Source organism: Microtus oregoni, unplaced genomic scaffold (genome assembly GCF_018167655.1).
Source record: "Microtus oregoni isolate MIOR12 unplaced genomic scaffold, Mior012 000003F_ref0000135, whole genome shotgun sequence".
NCBI classification, from domain to species: domain Eukaryota; kingdom Metazoa; phylum Chordata; class Mammalia; order Rodentia; family Cricetidae; genus Microtus; species Microtus oregoni.
In genome coordinates this window covers 16,506,064-16,521,081 of record NW_024543062.1, presented here as the reverse complement: position 1 = coordinate 16,521,081, position 15,018 = coordinate 16,506,064, and the positions used below count along the sequence as shown (strand labels likewise).

The 15,018-nt window shown below is 46.7% G+C and overlaps 1 protein-coding gene across 2 annotated transcripts in view; it reads left to right on the top strand.

Annotated features, from left to right (window-relative positions):
• The window catches only part of Tmem132c (transmembrane protein 132C), a 310,009-nt gene that overhangs the window by 282,940 nt on the left and 12,051 nt on the right, over positions 1-15,018 (top strand). The window contains exons 5-7 of one of the 2 annotated variants that reach the window (XM_041649352.1): positions 379-522; positions 13,063-13,268; positions 14,225-14,303. In XM_041649352.1, coding sequence (XP_041505286.1) covers positions 379-522; positions 13,063-13,268; positions 14,225-14,303 — 429 coding nt within the window. Of the gene's footprint in view, positions 1-378; positions 523-13,062; positions 13,269-14,224; positions 14,499-15,018 lie in introns of both variants that reach the window. The other variant, XM_041649351.1, reaches the window with a different exon arrangement.

The window sequence follows — 15,018 nt, the reverse complement described above, 5'->3', positions numbered from 1 at the left end:
GAGCATCTTTTTTGCAGGTAGAGACAGGCATTAGTCAACCCAATTTGGTACCTTTCTTCCCGGAATACTCAAAATTGGTTTCTGTTACTTGCCACCCAGCTGCTGTACATCTCTACCGGGTCTCTGCAATACTAAATAAAGAATATGTGTTCTTTATTGTTATTGGAAGCAAGGAAGATAGTCACATGCAAGCCAAAAGTCAAGCACTCTTAGGACTCTGTTCCAAAGAATGTTTTTCTGATGTAGTTCCTAAGGACGGTCCCACGGTGTGTCTAACAGGAGCAACCCAACGCTCACCTCAGGAGCGTGCCTAAGTATCGCCCGGTACCAACTGGATGGACACTGTCCCTTGACTTGATGTGTCTGGTTCTCTGGCAGGACACGGAACTCCTGAACACAGCCATCCTCACGGGGAAGACGGTGGCCATGCCTGTCAGGGTGGTGTCGGTGGAGGAGAACAGCACAGTAAGGGACATCTCAGAGCTGGTGGAGTGCAAGGCCATGGATGAGGATGTCATCAAGGTACGTGGGCCTGCCGGGGATCTGTTCCAGCCTTTCAGACCCTGGGAAAGTGTATACTGAAGTGAGAGGCTCAAATGGGGTTCAGGTTCCCACACTGGCAGTGGCTTTATTCACCATTCCGCCCCCACTTCTTCATTCTGCACCGTGCAATTGTATTTTTCAGATATCTCAATCACTTCTATCCTTTCTTCCTGCTCCCTCCTTCCTTCCTTTCTCCCTTCTTTCTTCCTTTCTTCATTCTTTTTTCTCTCCTTCTTCCCCCTTCTTGCATTTATTTATCAAATTAAGCTTAAATCTATTTACCATAAAGAACATTTTTTTAAATCTACCTCAAGAAATTCCTCTGAGAGACTGAGAACACGTGCATTCGCTCACACCACTGTTACTTATCTCTTCCTTTAGAAACTTTCAAATTAATTACCCTTATTCACTATACTCACCATGCAGTGCAGGAGACCTAAATCTTCTCTGAGCTGAATTCAAAGAAGCAGGGGGCAGAGGTTGCCACTGAGCTGGGCTGGTAGTAGGTGGGGCATGGGAGATGTTGATGGAACAACACAGGATCTCGGTTGGCAGCCACTTGTTGGGAGGACCATTCCACATCCGCTTAATTTCCTAGAGGCAGAGAAGCTACCTCTCAGCCTAAGAAAGCCAGGTGGGAAGCAAATCCAGAAATAAATGCCACCGTGGTTGGTTACACAGAGAGCAACCTTTAACTTCACATAAGGGGTAATGGCATGGAGCCCGTTGCTGATCTTTCCAGGGATGCAATCAGTATCTTTAGGGAAATAAGTGTGTTCAAAATGAAAATTGCCTCCTGAAATGAAGCAGGAGGTGGTCATCCCCTGGCTGTTGACCCAGCAGAGCAGAGTGTCCAATCAGCAAGAGGGGTGTAGAGCAGGCAGCTTTAGTGTAGGAGTGAGTCCCTGCAATCAGCCCCATCTGCAGAACCTAGCTCCTCCCTCTGGGTCTTGGGCTCATATCCTCAGGACCGTGCTCTTTTCCAGGGCTTAGGTTCATCTCCTAGCCTCATCCCTGGGATTCTGGCTCTAGTCTGAGGTCACCAGTTCTGAAGAGCTCCTATGTGCAACTTGGCACACTGTGGGGCGAAGCGGGGAGTGTACATGGAACCAGTGCCCATTCTGCCGCATGTGCAAGAGGTTGGGTCTAGATGTTTTCATTGTCATGGCTTTGTGTGACAAAATGGGGTTCCTGGGTCCAGTACAGAGCAGCCACCATTCCAGTAGTTTCCTAAACCCATATCTTGAATGCCATCTCATAAATGGGTGTAGATAGGGTTCGTGATACATGAGTATGTAGCTAGTGGTATCTTGGGGGAGGAACCCTGGCTCTGGGAAACTCTGGCCTTATGTAATGGGCAGTAACTGACCACAAGTTTGGGAGTTCTCTGGCATCTTGGGAGAGTCCAAACAGATACGACACACTGATCCATGTTCCCCCATCCAAGCACTCTAGGAAGTGTCCCCTAAACAGATACCTGCCAATCAGCCAATGGCTACCACTCCCTAATGGCTCCTGTCTGGGTCACTCAATCTGTCCAATCTGTCAACTTGGCCCTGTGGGGAGGATGGCTGTTCTCAGGTCTAACATGTACAAACCAGTGTTTCTTTTATACAAATGGGCACACATTTGTAAGAATGACATCAGGCCATCCATATTATTTTTAGTATGAGACTTTTTAGTATGAGAGATTTTATTTTTAGCTCTGTGTGTGTGTGTGTGTGTGTATGTGTGTTCGTGTGTGTGTGCTCAGAGAGGCTAGAAGGGAGTGTTGGATCTCCTGGAGCTGGAGTTTACGGATGGTTGCAAGTCTCCATGTGGACGCTGGAAAACAAACTCTGGTCATAAGAGCAGCTAGTTCCCTCAAAACTATCTCTTCAGGGGCTGGAGAGATGGCTCAGAGGTTAAGAGCATTGCCTGCTCTTCCAAAGGTCCTGAGTTCAATTCCCAGCAACCACATGGTGGCTCACAACCATCTGTAATGAGGTCTGGTGCCCTCTTCTGGCCTACACCACAGACAGAATATTGTATACATAATTAAATAAATAAATATTTTTAAAAAAAAAACTATCTCTTCAGCCCCCATGAACTTTAGAATTATTTTTGATTCTTTCGAATTATTTTTAGTTACTATAAAAGGTAATGGGTTTCCATATATATTCTCATATATATTATATATTTTCATGTGTATGGTGCTATTATGTGTCACTATGCCTATTCTTATCCAATCCCTTCCCCACTCTCTTCCCATCCATCCACCTATGCCCTGGCTGGTCCTCTTCTCCACTCCAAGTTGCCCTCCTTTTTGTCACACAAATTTCACCACCTTCTCTTGTTCCCCTCCCTTTAGATCTCTTCCTCCCTCTTCGTCCCCTTTCTACTCTCATGTGCTATACGCATGCGCACGCACACACACACACACACACACAATCTACTCACAGACATGCACACATACACATACATAGTTCATTGACAGACGTGCATGTATACACATAATCCAAACACTCACACACAGTATATTCACAAACACATACACACATCATCCATGCACACACAAATAATATTTTCATAGACATACACACATAAACCACCCATGTATACATAGAATATAATCACAGATATATATGCACACACATATAGCATACACACAAACTCTGGAGCCAGTCTCTCTGGACCCCAGATATTCTGTATAACAGTGTCCCAGGTTCTTTTTTTTTTTTGTGGCTTCTTCCACGTGTACATGACCTTAAGCACATGCACACACTTATACATAAATATGTCTAAATATACTCAACATACACAAGGGCTTTTCAGCCCTGATTTCTTTTGTATTAACAGTGGCTTCTTGCAGTCATTTGCCCAGATTCCTGGCAGTACACTGTGAATCTCTCTGCCTGGAAATGCTGGGCCATGAAAGCAAGCCAGCAGGCCTGGTAAAAAGGCTTCCAAGGCTGAAGGATCTATCCTCTCTCTGCCCCATATGTAGCTTCATCAGTGCCTCAGCATCTGTCCGTGAAGACCTCTTTTCTACCTTGAGGTACCTTCGGAAGATGAAGGGTCAGGACACTGGAGAAGCGCAGTGAGCAGCTAGCCCACAGATACCCAGAACAAGGGTTGTGGAAGATATAGATGCTGTATCTGTATTGCCAGTGTCTTGGTGGCATCACAAAGTATCTAGTCCCCTACCTTTAAAATAAAGCTGTCTCATAGCTGGGGACATGGCATGGATCATGTGCCTGAAGTTGTTCTTCTTGATCCTTGAATCATACAAGCGTTGACAGTACACAGTTGGTGTCTTCATAAATCACAGGCTAACTCACTCGGTGAAGACTGATTGCTGTCCTGAGACAAAGGTGACAGGAAATAAAACAGTTGAGGACCCACCCTCACGAACCTGCCATTGATGGAGGAAACCAACAGCAAAAGATGCAGAAATACTATCCAGGCATTGTGCTAAACAGTATTGGGTTGGGGTGACTTTGAACAAGATGACCTCCTGGAAAGGGACGGTTGAGCCTATTAAAATGGGGGCAAATGTAACAAACACTAAGTGCCAGCTTGTGCAGGGCTGTCTGTACCTGATCCACAATGCCCATGATGGCCTCCCTAAGGGTGCTGCCTCAGTCTATAGCCTAGCATGTCTTTTCCAGGAGCTCCTATGTCCATAGATCGCTAGACACCAGCAATGATGGGCTAATGATTTGGTATTTAAGGGAAGACTCTGTGATATTTCCAGTGTGGCCTGTCATAATCTCCAGGCATAAACTCAGTGAGAGGATCCCAGGGACCTAGCTGCAAATTTGTGGCATGGGATGAAAGGGTAACTTGACCCCTATGTAACCAGATCCCTGCTCAGGCTCCAGGACACAGGAGCAATTCTCTGGGGTTTGTTTGTCCAAGGGTTCCTTGGTTGTCTGACAAGCCTTGGCTTGTCCCAGGGATCCTGTTAATACCAAACTTTACTGAACTTATTACTATTTCACAAAGTTTCAGGGATAGAGCATCACTACTACTCAGTGGCCCCGGAACTATGGCTCTGCCAGATGTCATCTCTCCCCAGAGAATACCTGGCAATATCTGAGACAGTTAGACTGTGATATGTAGGATTGGGACCTCTGACATCTAGGGATGCAGAAGATGCTCATAAGCACCCTACAAGACACATCTGACAGCTCTAGTCAGCAGGGCAAAAGTTAAGGCACATGCCCAGTGTTCTGTGAGGTGTTGCTCATGTCCTGAAAGTGTCCAATGTTGCAGCTTAGTGTGGAGGCTGGAGACAGACAGAGACAGACCCTGAGCACACCTCTGATTGGTCACTTGCCTTCTGAGTGACTGCAGGGAACCCAGCCACTCTGAGTCTCAGTATCCATGACTCATCTATAGAGCTCCCAAGACCCATGTGACAAAGACAAGCCTCCAGGGTTAAAAAAGATAGGTGTGTGGGCAGAAGAGATAGATAGGTTAGTAAAGCGCTTGACTTGAAAGCATAGGTATTTTATTCAAACTCAGTTTCTCAGTGTTAGTACAGTTGACATTTAAGGTGTACCCATCCTTTGGCATGAAGGACTGTCACTGAGCCTTTCAGAGTATTGACATGCAACCTTGGCCTCTTCCACAGTATCTTCCAACTGTAGTGTTCCCCCCACCCCCCAATCATGACCACCATGATTTCCAGAAGGGGCCAGAAGCTGGGACAGAGAAGACAAAGAGAACATAGGAATAGCGGTAGGAATAGTAACAGGCTGTAGCAATGAGTCTGACCATCAGTTAAGGGCTTTTACAGAGTCTAGGATTAAAAAAAAACCAAATTAAAGCTTGTCCTGGGGTACAAATTGAAGATCTAGGTCATGTGTAAGCCACAGTGGTATCTTCCTTAACTAATGGCATTTGCAAAGTCCCCATGTCCAAAGGCCATAACCATGTTCTGGAATGAAGTAAATTCTGAGCATGTCTTAAAGCTCACTCAACCTCCCAACACACTGTAGCTCTGGCAGACACCATCTCCTCCCTCTGGTCTCCTCCAACCCTGCCCAGATCTTCACCAAGTTCCTTCCTTCGGCTCACACTCCATTTTCCTGACCATCTGTCCCCTGCCTGAGCTCAGAAAGGCACAGCCTGTCCAAGCAGACTGGCCTGGGGTAGACCAAATGGACAAGGGCCAGGGCAGCCTGAGGAAGGGTTCCGGCATGCTGCGGGCCTGGCTGAAGTCCACACCCCACTTGCCAGTCAGCGGCTCCTCTCCGTGCCTGCCTTTCCTGCCACCTCAGCAATGGAAACGACACAGAGAGCCATGTGGCAGGAAGGCCAGCTGGGTCAAGGCCACCGTCTCATGTCAGAGTCTGTTAACGTGCAGGGTTGGAGCAGTCTAGGTGAGCTCTGAACTCATGGCTATAAATGGAATTCGTCCTCTCTGCTGTGGGCAAGCTGCCCTCCTCAGCAGGCCTCGGGGTTCTCATCTGCAAAATAGGATACTGTCTGTATGCCAAGCTCCCGTGAGGTTTCTGCAGCACTGGTGGGGGGGAGGACATATTGCAAGTGGGAAATGAGATCTGGTTGCATGGAAGCCGTTGACATTCTATATGTACAGAGCTGGCTCATGAGTTCAGGGATGTCCAGGAGGCAATTTTGATTTCCCTGGGCCTGAATTCCACTCATACACAGTGGTAGTCACCAAAATAGAAAGGAAGTAGGCCAGGAGTCTGATTATTGGATCTGCTGCATTTGAAATGTACATTATGTAATCTTATTTTGACAAGAAGGCTGAAGAGGGCTAAGGTTTGTGAGCCTACCTCGAGCAGAGATGCGGAAGAAAACAGTTGGATATTTGAAGATCGGCTGCTATTAGAGATGGCATTTAAAGTATTGTGATTAGTAATTAGAGCGACGATGGGCACAATAGGGATAGAAGATGCATAGCTGTATCATTTGAAGGAGTGATTCTCAGAGGGGTCCCAGCCTAGCATCACATAAGACCCTGTGAGATACATGAGTGTGGTCCCACCACAGTCTTCAAAAGTCAGAGGCTGGGATGGATACCACAAGCTGTGTGTCGACAAACCCTTAAAGTCCCTAGTGGCTAGATGAGAGTTCCCTAGACATCAACGGTTGGCAGTGGGCACCTATGCTTTCTCCATGAAAACTGACTCACAGGGTCTCCCCCAGGAGGCAGGTAGTATCCTCAGAAAATACCAACCCCTGAGGGACATCAAAATAAGACAATTGGCTATGTACCCCCCAACCTAGCTCTTTCCCTCCAGGTCTCTGTGGACAGGTGCCTAATGCTGGCCCGATTGCCCACCAAGCATTCGGTTCTTGTGCACAGCCCACTAACGGAGATGAAAAGATTCTGAGAAACACAGCCAATGAGCTGGAAACATTCCTGCAGGGATCAGTTTCTTTTTGTAAAAGAACCTGTTCATTTTGTGTGGTACCCTCGTCCCCACTGCCAGCCGCTTAGGACATGATTAATTCATCCGGAGACTTCCCCAGACACCAGTGACACCATCAGGAACAGAAGAGACGATGGCTCTATCATGTGTAGCACCGTTGTACCTTTGGTGTCCCTCCTAATCATTTATATATTCTGGAGAGGCAAGGTTCCCACCCACCCGAGCTCAGAAAGGTAATAAACGAGGAAAGTCAATGGTCTGTAAATTACAACATTGATTAAAGATGTGATTAGTGATAGACTCTATGCTTGGCTATTATGCTAATATGTTCCCCGATCCGGGACAGCATTTACATGCTAATGATAAGTCTGGGACAATGACTGAAACTGCTTCCCATCCTCACACAGTGTGGAAGCCGTTTTAAACCACTCTTGACCGGTGAGTGAAAAGACCCCTTCCCGTGGCCCCTCCCAACTGCTCCATGCCAGTCCCCAGCAGATGGAGAGAATTCTCTCTGCCCAGCCCTCACCATCTGCCCCGCAAACAGAAGAGATAAAAGTGGGGCCCAGAGTAGCCATACCTGGTCCTTCTGCAGAAAGAGCAGGGTGACTGATCACCTGCTCAGTACAGGTTGTTATGTGGTGAGGTCCAGATACCCTTGGTGGGGCTCTGCTCTTTCCAGAGGACACTGTCTAGTAGGAGATAGATATGCAAATGACAGTTGGAGCTCAGTGTGGTGTCATGTGGGTAACACCATTAGCTCAGAAATGGTTGCCGGACTGTACCTGTATGCAACTTGCCAGTACAAATCATCTCTAAGTAGATTCTCATTGTAGTCAATGGACCTAGAAAGGTTAAGAACTTGCTGGAACTTTTCAGATTAAATTCTTATGTATGCGCCACAGTTGCTTCTACCTCATCTTAGGGTCTCGCTTTCTCTCAATTGTTTTGGCTGTACCACCCCTCACCCCACTTTAACCACTCACCCCACCCCTACTTCTTGCTTCTCCCCCATCCCTTACCCCTCTCCCACCCCCACCCCTCACCCTGTTCCTACCTCTTACCCCACTCCCACCCCTAGCCCCAATCCCACCACTCGCCCCACTCACACCTCTTGCTCCTCATCTCATTCCTCACCCCACTCCCACCCTTCATCCCTCTCCCACACCTTACCCCACTCCCACCCTTCACCCATCTTGAGGACAAGGCTTCTAAAAGCAGAAATGGAAAGAAAGGGGAGGGAAAGCAAAGGAAAGAGAGCAGACCCAGGCAAAGGTAGGAAGTTACCCATGATATCCCACCCCACTCTCATGAGAACAGTGATAATACAAATGTGAAGATCCCAGAGGTCCTGGGTGGATCAGCATCCCAGAAACTTTTGACATGCTCAGGCCAGGCAAACTTGGATGGAAGTGTGTCCCTAGACCAAAGTCTGAGAACCATGGATGACCAATGGAACTGTGGGGTGGGGTGCAGAGACTGTGAGAAGGCATGTACTGGGCAGCTGCCAGGCCCCTCGGCCATCTGGGGAGGGAGCCGCTTACCTTCTGAGCAGACATCAGCTTGCATCGTGCTCCTGGAGGCCCCCACATACACACACAGACTTCAGCCTCAGCCACAGTTTTCTGCAGATTCAAGTTCACCGGGAGCTTGAAAGCTCTTACTTCCATTTGTTCTCTGCTTTCTTTCTCAGCAAAGGCGACCTCAGCCTGAGAACTGGAAGCTGGAAAATAGCATGCCTCTTGCCCATAAATGGGCAATTATGGATGCTTTCACGAGGCACCCAGTAGCAGCCAGTGCACCTTTCCCCTGGCTTCTCTCTTTCGCTGCATTCCCGGGTCTGCTTTCACACTCTTATTCTCTAGGTTTGGTTTCCCGTTAAGCCAATGACACTGAATCGTTATTTGGGTGTAGTAATAAGGGGCAGCAGGGCTGCGTCCCCAGCACCCCAGCCGCCCACACGGCTAGCTTATGCCCCAAAATAATTACACGGACACTGTATTCTTTTAAACACTGCTTGGCCCATTCTCTTCTAGGCTAATTCTCACATATTAATTTCTATGTTTTATTTCTATTTCTAATCATCTGTGTGTAGCACCCCAAGGTGCGCTTACCGGGAAGATTCTAGCCTATGTCCATCCTGGGTGGGAGCTTCATCCCGGGAGCAGGGCATGGCGTCTCTCTCAGGCGTCTGCTCCAGAGAGGAGAGCTGTCAAGTCTCTGAGCTCACTTCCTCTTCTTCCTGGCATTCTGTTCTGTTTACTCCACCTACCTACGTCCTAACCATTAAAATGGGCCAAGGCAGTTCCTTTATTAGCCAATGACCTTCCTCCATCATTTCCCTCGGGGAAGAGACAGAAATCTTTAAAAATTAAATAAATTAAAAAAAAGAGTGAAAAAAAAGAGGAAGGCTTTAACTTTAACATAGCAAAATTACATATAACGAAACAGTTATCAAGTAAAAGTTACAATAATCTTTATCATAACAAAGGAAAACTATAACTATAACTAACTATTCTTAACTCCATCAAAGACTCCAGAAAGATACAATACTACCTAAGCAAACAAGAAAAAAGCAACTTTTAAAACTCTAGAAATGACAGAGACATCTCGCTGCCTGGACAGTCACCCAAAGTTCCTCTGTACCGTTGGGGCATCCATCTTCAGCCTTCAGGCCCATGGTATCCAGCAGACATTTCCATAAAGCAGGAAAATTCAAAGTCAGTTCAGTCACTATCTGTTGTGGCCTGCAGAATGTCTCGCAGACTCTTTCATGAATCAGGAACCCCGAAAGATCATCTCACCTTAGGCAAGTTCAGTAGTCCTCTCTCTGCGGGTTCTCTGTGTCCAGTTTATGCAATAGTCCAGGCAAGAGCAGTTTCTTGCCCAAATGGCTACCAAACTCAATAACGAGCCTCTTTGATGCCCATCTTCCTCTTGAAGTACATTGGTGCTGCCAGGAGCAGAGTGTCTCATTGTCATGAAAAGTCCTCAGTTATTAAAACATTAAATGTCCTATTCTGTAATCTTTGAAAGACATGAAGAATGTCTATCTAAAATATATCTCTATATATCTAGAAAATCTAATTAACATGACTACAAGCTTTACTATTATCAATGATTATCCATTAACAACCTATATTTCTTAATTATACAGTACATATTTAAATGAACTACACAATCACAATACCTTAATCAAAATCAGAAACACTTATACATATAACAAAATTGACCATAAATCTCTATCAATAAAGCAAAATCTATACTAATGCAAATTATTCATACCTATATCATATCCCCCTTTAAATGTGAAAGAACGTTTATAAACCATATTTGGGAACATGGACGCAGTTTTTTCTCTCCAAACTGCTTCCTGCTGAATGGGGGCGTCGTTAATTAGGTCTTTCATGGTATAACCTGTGTGCTAGTTTCATCTCAGTTGGCAGTTGAGCGAAGCAATTTTCTGAAGATGTTCACTGCAACCCTTCTGGAGGGCGTGGTCCATCATACCAAATCGGAATAGAAGAAATGAACAGCGTCTCATCCTCTGTGAAAACAAATTAAGAAACTCCTTTCCAAAGCATCATGTCCTTAGATCCAAATTTCAAAGTCAAGACATCAAAATATCTATGTTGGATTAGTTCAGCAGCATTTATAAATAAATATCTTTTAGCATCTGTTGCTCCTTCCTCAGCATTTAAATAATTTAAAGAGAGCATAATAGGATACAGTATCAAAATTCTCTGTGTATTTTCCATCTTTGTGCAGCTTTGTTTTAACCTCTATTTCGTTTATTTTTACTTTTAACTTTTTGCTTTTTGAAACAGGTTCTCTGTATCTTTGACCTGAAGTAACTCTGTAGACCAGGCTGTCTTTGAACTCTCAGAGATCCGCCTGTCTCTGCCTCCCAGGCATTCGGGATTAAAGGTGTACACTACGACACCTTGAAGTCACAGAGATCTGTTTGTCTCTGCCTTCTAGGCACTGGGATTAAAGGCGTGTGCTACCACACACAACTCTTCCTTTTTTTGTTTTTTACTTTAAAAACTTCAACTTTTAGTCTGCATATATTTTTTTTAATTTTTTAATACTTTATTTATTTATTATGTATACAATATTCTGTCTGCATGTATGTCTGCAGGCCAGAAGAGGGCACCAGACCTAATTACAGATGGTTGTGAGCCACCATGTGGTTGCCGGGAATTGAACTCAGGACCTTTGGAAGAGCAGGCAATGCTCTTAACCTCTGAGCCATCTCTCCAGCCCCTGCATATATTTTTAACACACTTTAAACCATTCAGAAATTTTCTCTGTCTTTGAATCTCTCTTTACTGTATATCTCTCTTTTTCTGACCACATGAATCTTTAATTTACCAAGCAATCTCAGTAGGACTAAAGGCGTGGTTTTGCCAGCTAGATCCAGTCCATTCCTTAGCTTTCCAGCCTCATGGCGGATATACAGGCTGTAGCCATTTTTACTGCAACAACTGTATGGCATTTCAAGGTCCCTGCCAGCAAGTGAGCTACAACAGACAACACTCAAGTCCTCTCTCAGTAACCGGCCCTCCTGCCTCAAACAGTCAGAGTTTGCCCTGGCAGGATGGCCCAGAAAGCCGGCATTTTTAAACGGCGCAGCTTTTTTCCTGCTACGGCTGAAAATTGAAAAGCATGCATTCAGCTTTTCATCAACACCTTTAAGTGTTTCGTGGCAGGAACTCTTAATGAGCTGCAGGGTTTTGCAGCTAAAGCTGAGTCAGGAAGCCTCTCTTAGATGAGGCGCTTGCTTGCCTCTAGCAAGCAGAGCAGACCCGAGAACACAACGAGTCTAGTTGCCATCAAACAAATCGTAGCACTTTACTCCAAATGCTCTATTCAAAAGCTCTGTCTCCCGCAGGAGCCACACAGAGATCGCAATGGCGGCACAGCCCCAGGAAGTCGCGCTTTAAAATGACACAGCGTTTTTTCTGCTACTGTTGCCGAATCAGGAAATCTCTCTACAGCACGCCACCAACAAACAGTAAAACTCTGTGTTAAACTCTCCCTTATTTTTAAGCCTTCTCAGGTTTTTTAAGTGGGTTTAGTCCATCACGTAGGGCGCCAATCTGTAGTAATAAGGGGCAGCAGGGCTGCGTCCCCAGCACCCCAGCCGCCCGCACGGTTAGCTTATACCCCGAAATAATTACACGGACACTGTATTCTTTTAAACACTGCTTGGCCCATTCTCTTCTAGGCTAATTCTCACATATTAATTTCTATGTTTTATTTCTATTTCTAATCATCTGTGTGTAGCACCCCAAGGTGCGCTTACCGGGAAGATTCTAGCCTATGTCCATCCTGGGTGGGAGCTTCATCCCGGGAGCAGGGCATGGCGTCTCTCTCAGGCGTCTGCTCCAGAGAGGAGAGCTGTCGAGTCTCTGAGCTCACTTCCTCTTCTTCCCGGCATTCTGTTCTGTTTACTCCACCTACCTACGTCCTAACCAATAAAATGGGCCAAGGCAGTTCCTTTATTAGCCAATGACCTTCCTCCATCATCTGGGGCTCTGCGCTGGAAACAAGTGTGTTTCACAATAAAGTCGATCAAACTGGAAGCAGAACAGATGGCTCAGTCTAGAAAGTGCTCACCAAGAAAGAATGAGGACCCAAGTTTAGGTTCCCTACACCCGTATGAAAACTGGGTATGGGGGCACATCCCTGTAATCCCAGCACTGAAGGGGGCAACACAACAGGACCCAGAGGTTTGTTGACCAGCCAGCCTAGCTCAATTAATGAATTCTGGTTCCAAAAGTAAGGTGGAAAATGATACTGGAGATACCAACATCAGGTTTTTTTTGTGTGTGTGCATGTGCTTACATGCCATATGTACCTACAGACACACATATATATAATACACATATGCACATGCACACATCCATATACACATAAACACATATATATACATACACAAAATGCATAACACATACACACATTACATACATATGCACATATATACACACATACATATATGTATGCATATCCATACAAATGCACATACATGCATGCACACATGCACATGCATGCGTTCTCTCTAAAAGAACTGAATGGCCACGTGACCTCCATCTTCTCTCTCTCTCTCTCTCCTCTGTCTTTGCAGGTGTCAGACCACTGCGACTATGTCTTTGTCAATGGCAAAGAGATCAAGGGCAAGGTGGACTCCGTGGTGAATTTTACCTACCAGCACCTGAGCGCACCCCTGCATGTCACTGTGTGGGTGCCCCGGCTTCCCCTGCAGATCGAGGTCTCTGACACAGAACTCAGCCAGGTTAAGGGCTGGCGGGTTCCCATCGTGGCCAGCAAGAGGTGAGCGGTGGGTGGTGAGAAGATGTCCTCAGCCACAACAGCACCGACTGGATTTACAGATGCCATTGACAGGACCAGGGCAGGACCCAGGATGTAGTAGAAGCTGGTGTTCCCACAGCCATGATCTCCCTAACCCTCACAGCATACTCTTTAAAGGTCACAGTTCCAGGTCCCCTGGCAGAGTAGGATGATGTTCACCTTGGAACAGGGTCTTCTGGTTGCAGATAGCCACAGACCATTCCCCTGTGTGGATCACAGTTTTCCCTGAACAAGCCCATCTCAGCTGAGTGAGGGCTGCCACCAAAGCCCAGTATCTCACTCACACTTCTCCCCTACAGGCTGGCAGGTGGTTCCCAGACAGTTCCCCAGAACCCCTTCATTTTGAAGAGTCAAGAAGAGTAGTGTCCTAGGGAGATGAGTCGATAAAGTGTTTGCTGTGCAAACAGAAGAACCTGAGCTCCATCCCTAGACTATACATTAAAAGAAAATGCTGGGCATGGGCAGACGGGTGGGGCGTTGATATTCAACCAGCCTAGCCTAATCCGTGAGTTCTGAACCTAGATGAGACTTGGTCTCAAAGGAAACAGAAAATGTCTGAGCATGACACCTGAGGTTGTCATTTGGCTCCACATACACACACGTGCCCTCTCTCTCCCTCCCCCCCCTCTCTCTCTCTCTCTCTCACACACACACACACACACACACACACACACACACACACACACAGAGAGTGGCTGCTTATGGGGCTGTGTGAGCTTAGGAAATGGCAGCTGTCTCTTTGCCAGGCAATGCACTCAAACCTCTGCATTGTCCAGAAATGGATGCCTGCCTCCCGTGGGGGCCCGAGACTCCCGTCTTGAGCATCGCCTTCTGAGACTGAGGCATACACCTGCCCTCTTGTGGTGCTCTATGCTTCTTCCCCCCATGTCTGAGACTGCATCTTTCTTCCCACACAGACCCACTCGGGACAGCGAAGAGGAGGAAGAAGAGGAGCAGAGAGGCCGGGGTTGTGCCCTGCAGTTCCAGCATGCCACGGTGCGCGTCCTCACCCAGTTTGTGTCGGAGGGTGCTGGGCCCTGGGGCCAGCTGAGTCACCTCCTCAGTCCAGACTGGCAGTCTGACATCACCCACCTGGTGGCTGACTTCATGAAGCTGGAGTCCCCGCACATAGCCACCCTGCAGGACAGCAGGGTCCTGGTTGGGCGGGAAGTTGGGATGACCACCATCCAGGTAGGAAGCAGGAACTTGGACTCTGTGTCCTTGGCTGGTAGCATTCTTCCTGGGACTAGGGGTTCCCTGGGGGTAAGGCAGGTCACTGTGACCAGTTCATTGTCTTCATGATGGCTCCACAAGGTGACATGGGAACAAGAATTGGACTTGGCCAGCATTTCCATTTACAGTCTTTCCTTACCCGTTGGAGCCCACCTCAAGGGCTGTACCCATGTTCCCCCCAGTCCCACCTCCCACATAGTTCTCCAGACTGCCTTCTATCCCCTTGCATAAGATTTGCCTTTGCCCTGTATACTGCTGCTGCAAAGGCAAGCCTGGAATTTCCCTTCTCTCTTCTTGACTTCATTGTCTTGTGTGTTTAATTCAATACAATTTATAATATTTTATCATTCAAAAGAATGTATAGGATGGTTGGGTTTGGGTCAGATAACAAACAGGAGTAGCTTTCTTCCACCCCTCAAGTTCCACTTGATTTTCACTACCCTTCTAGAATGTCCTGGCGGATGCTAACCCCATGGTA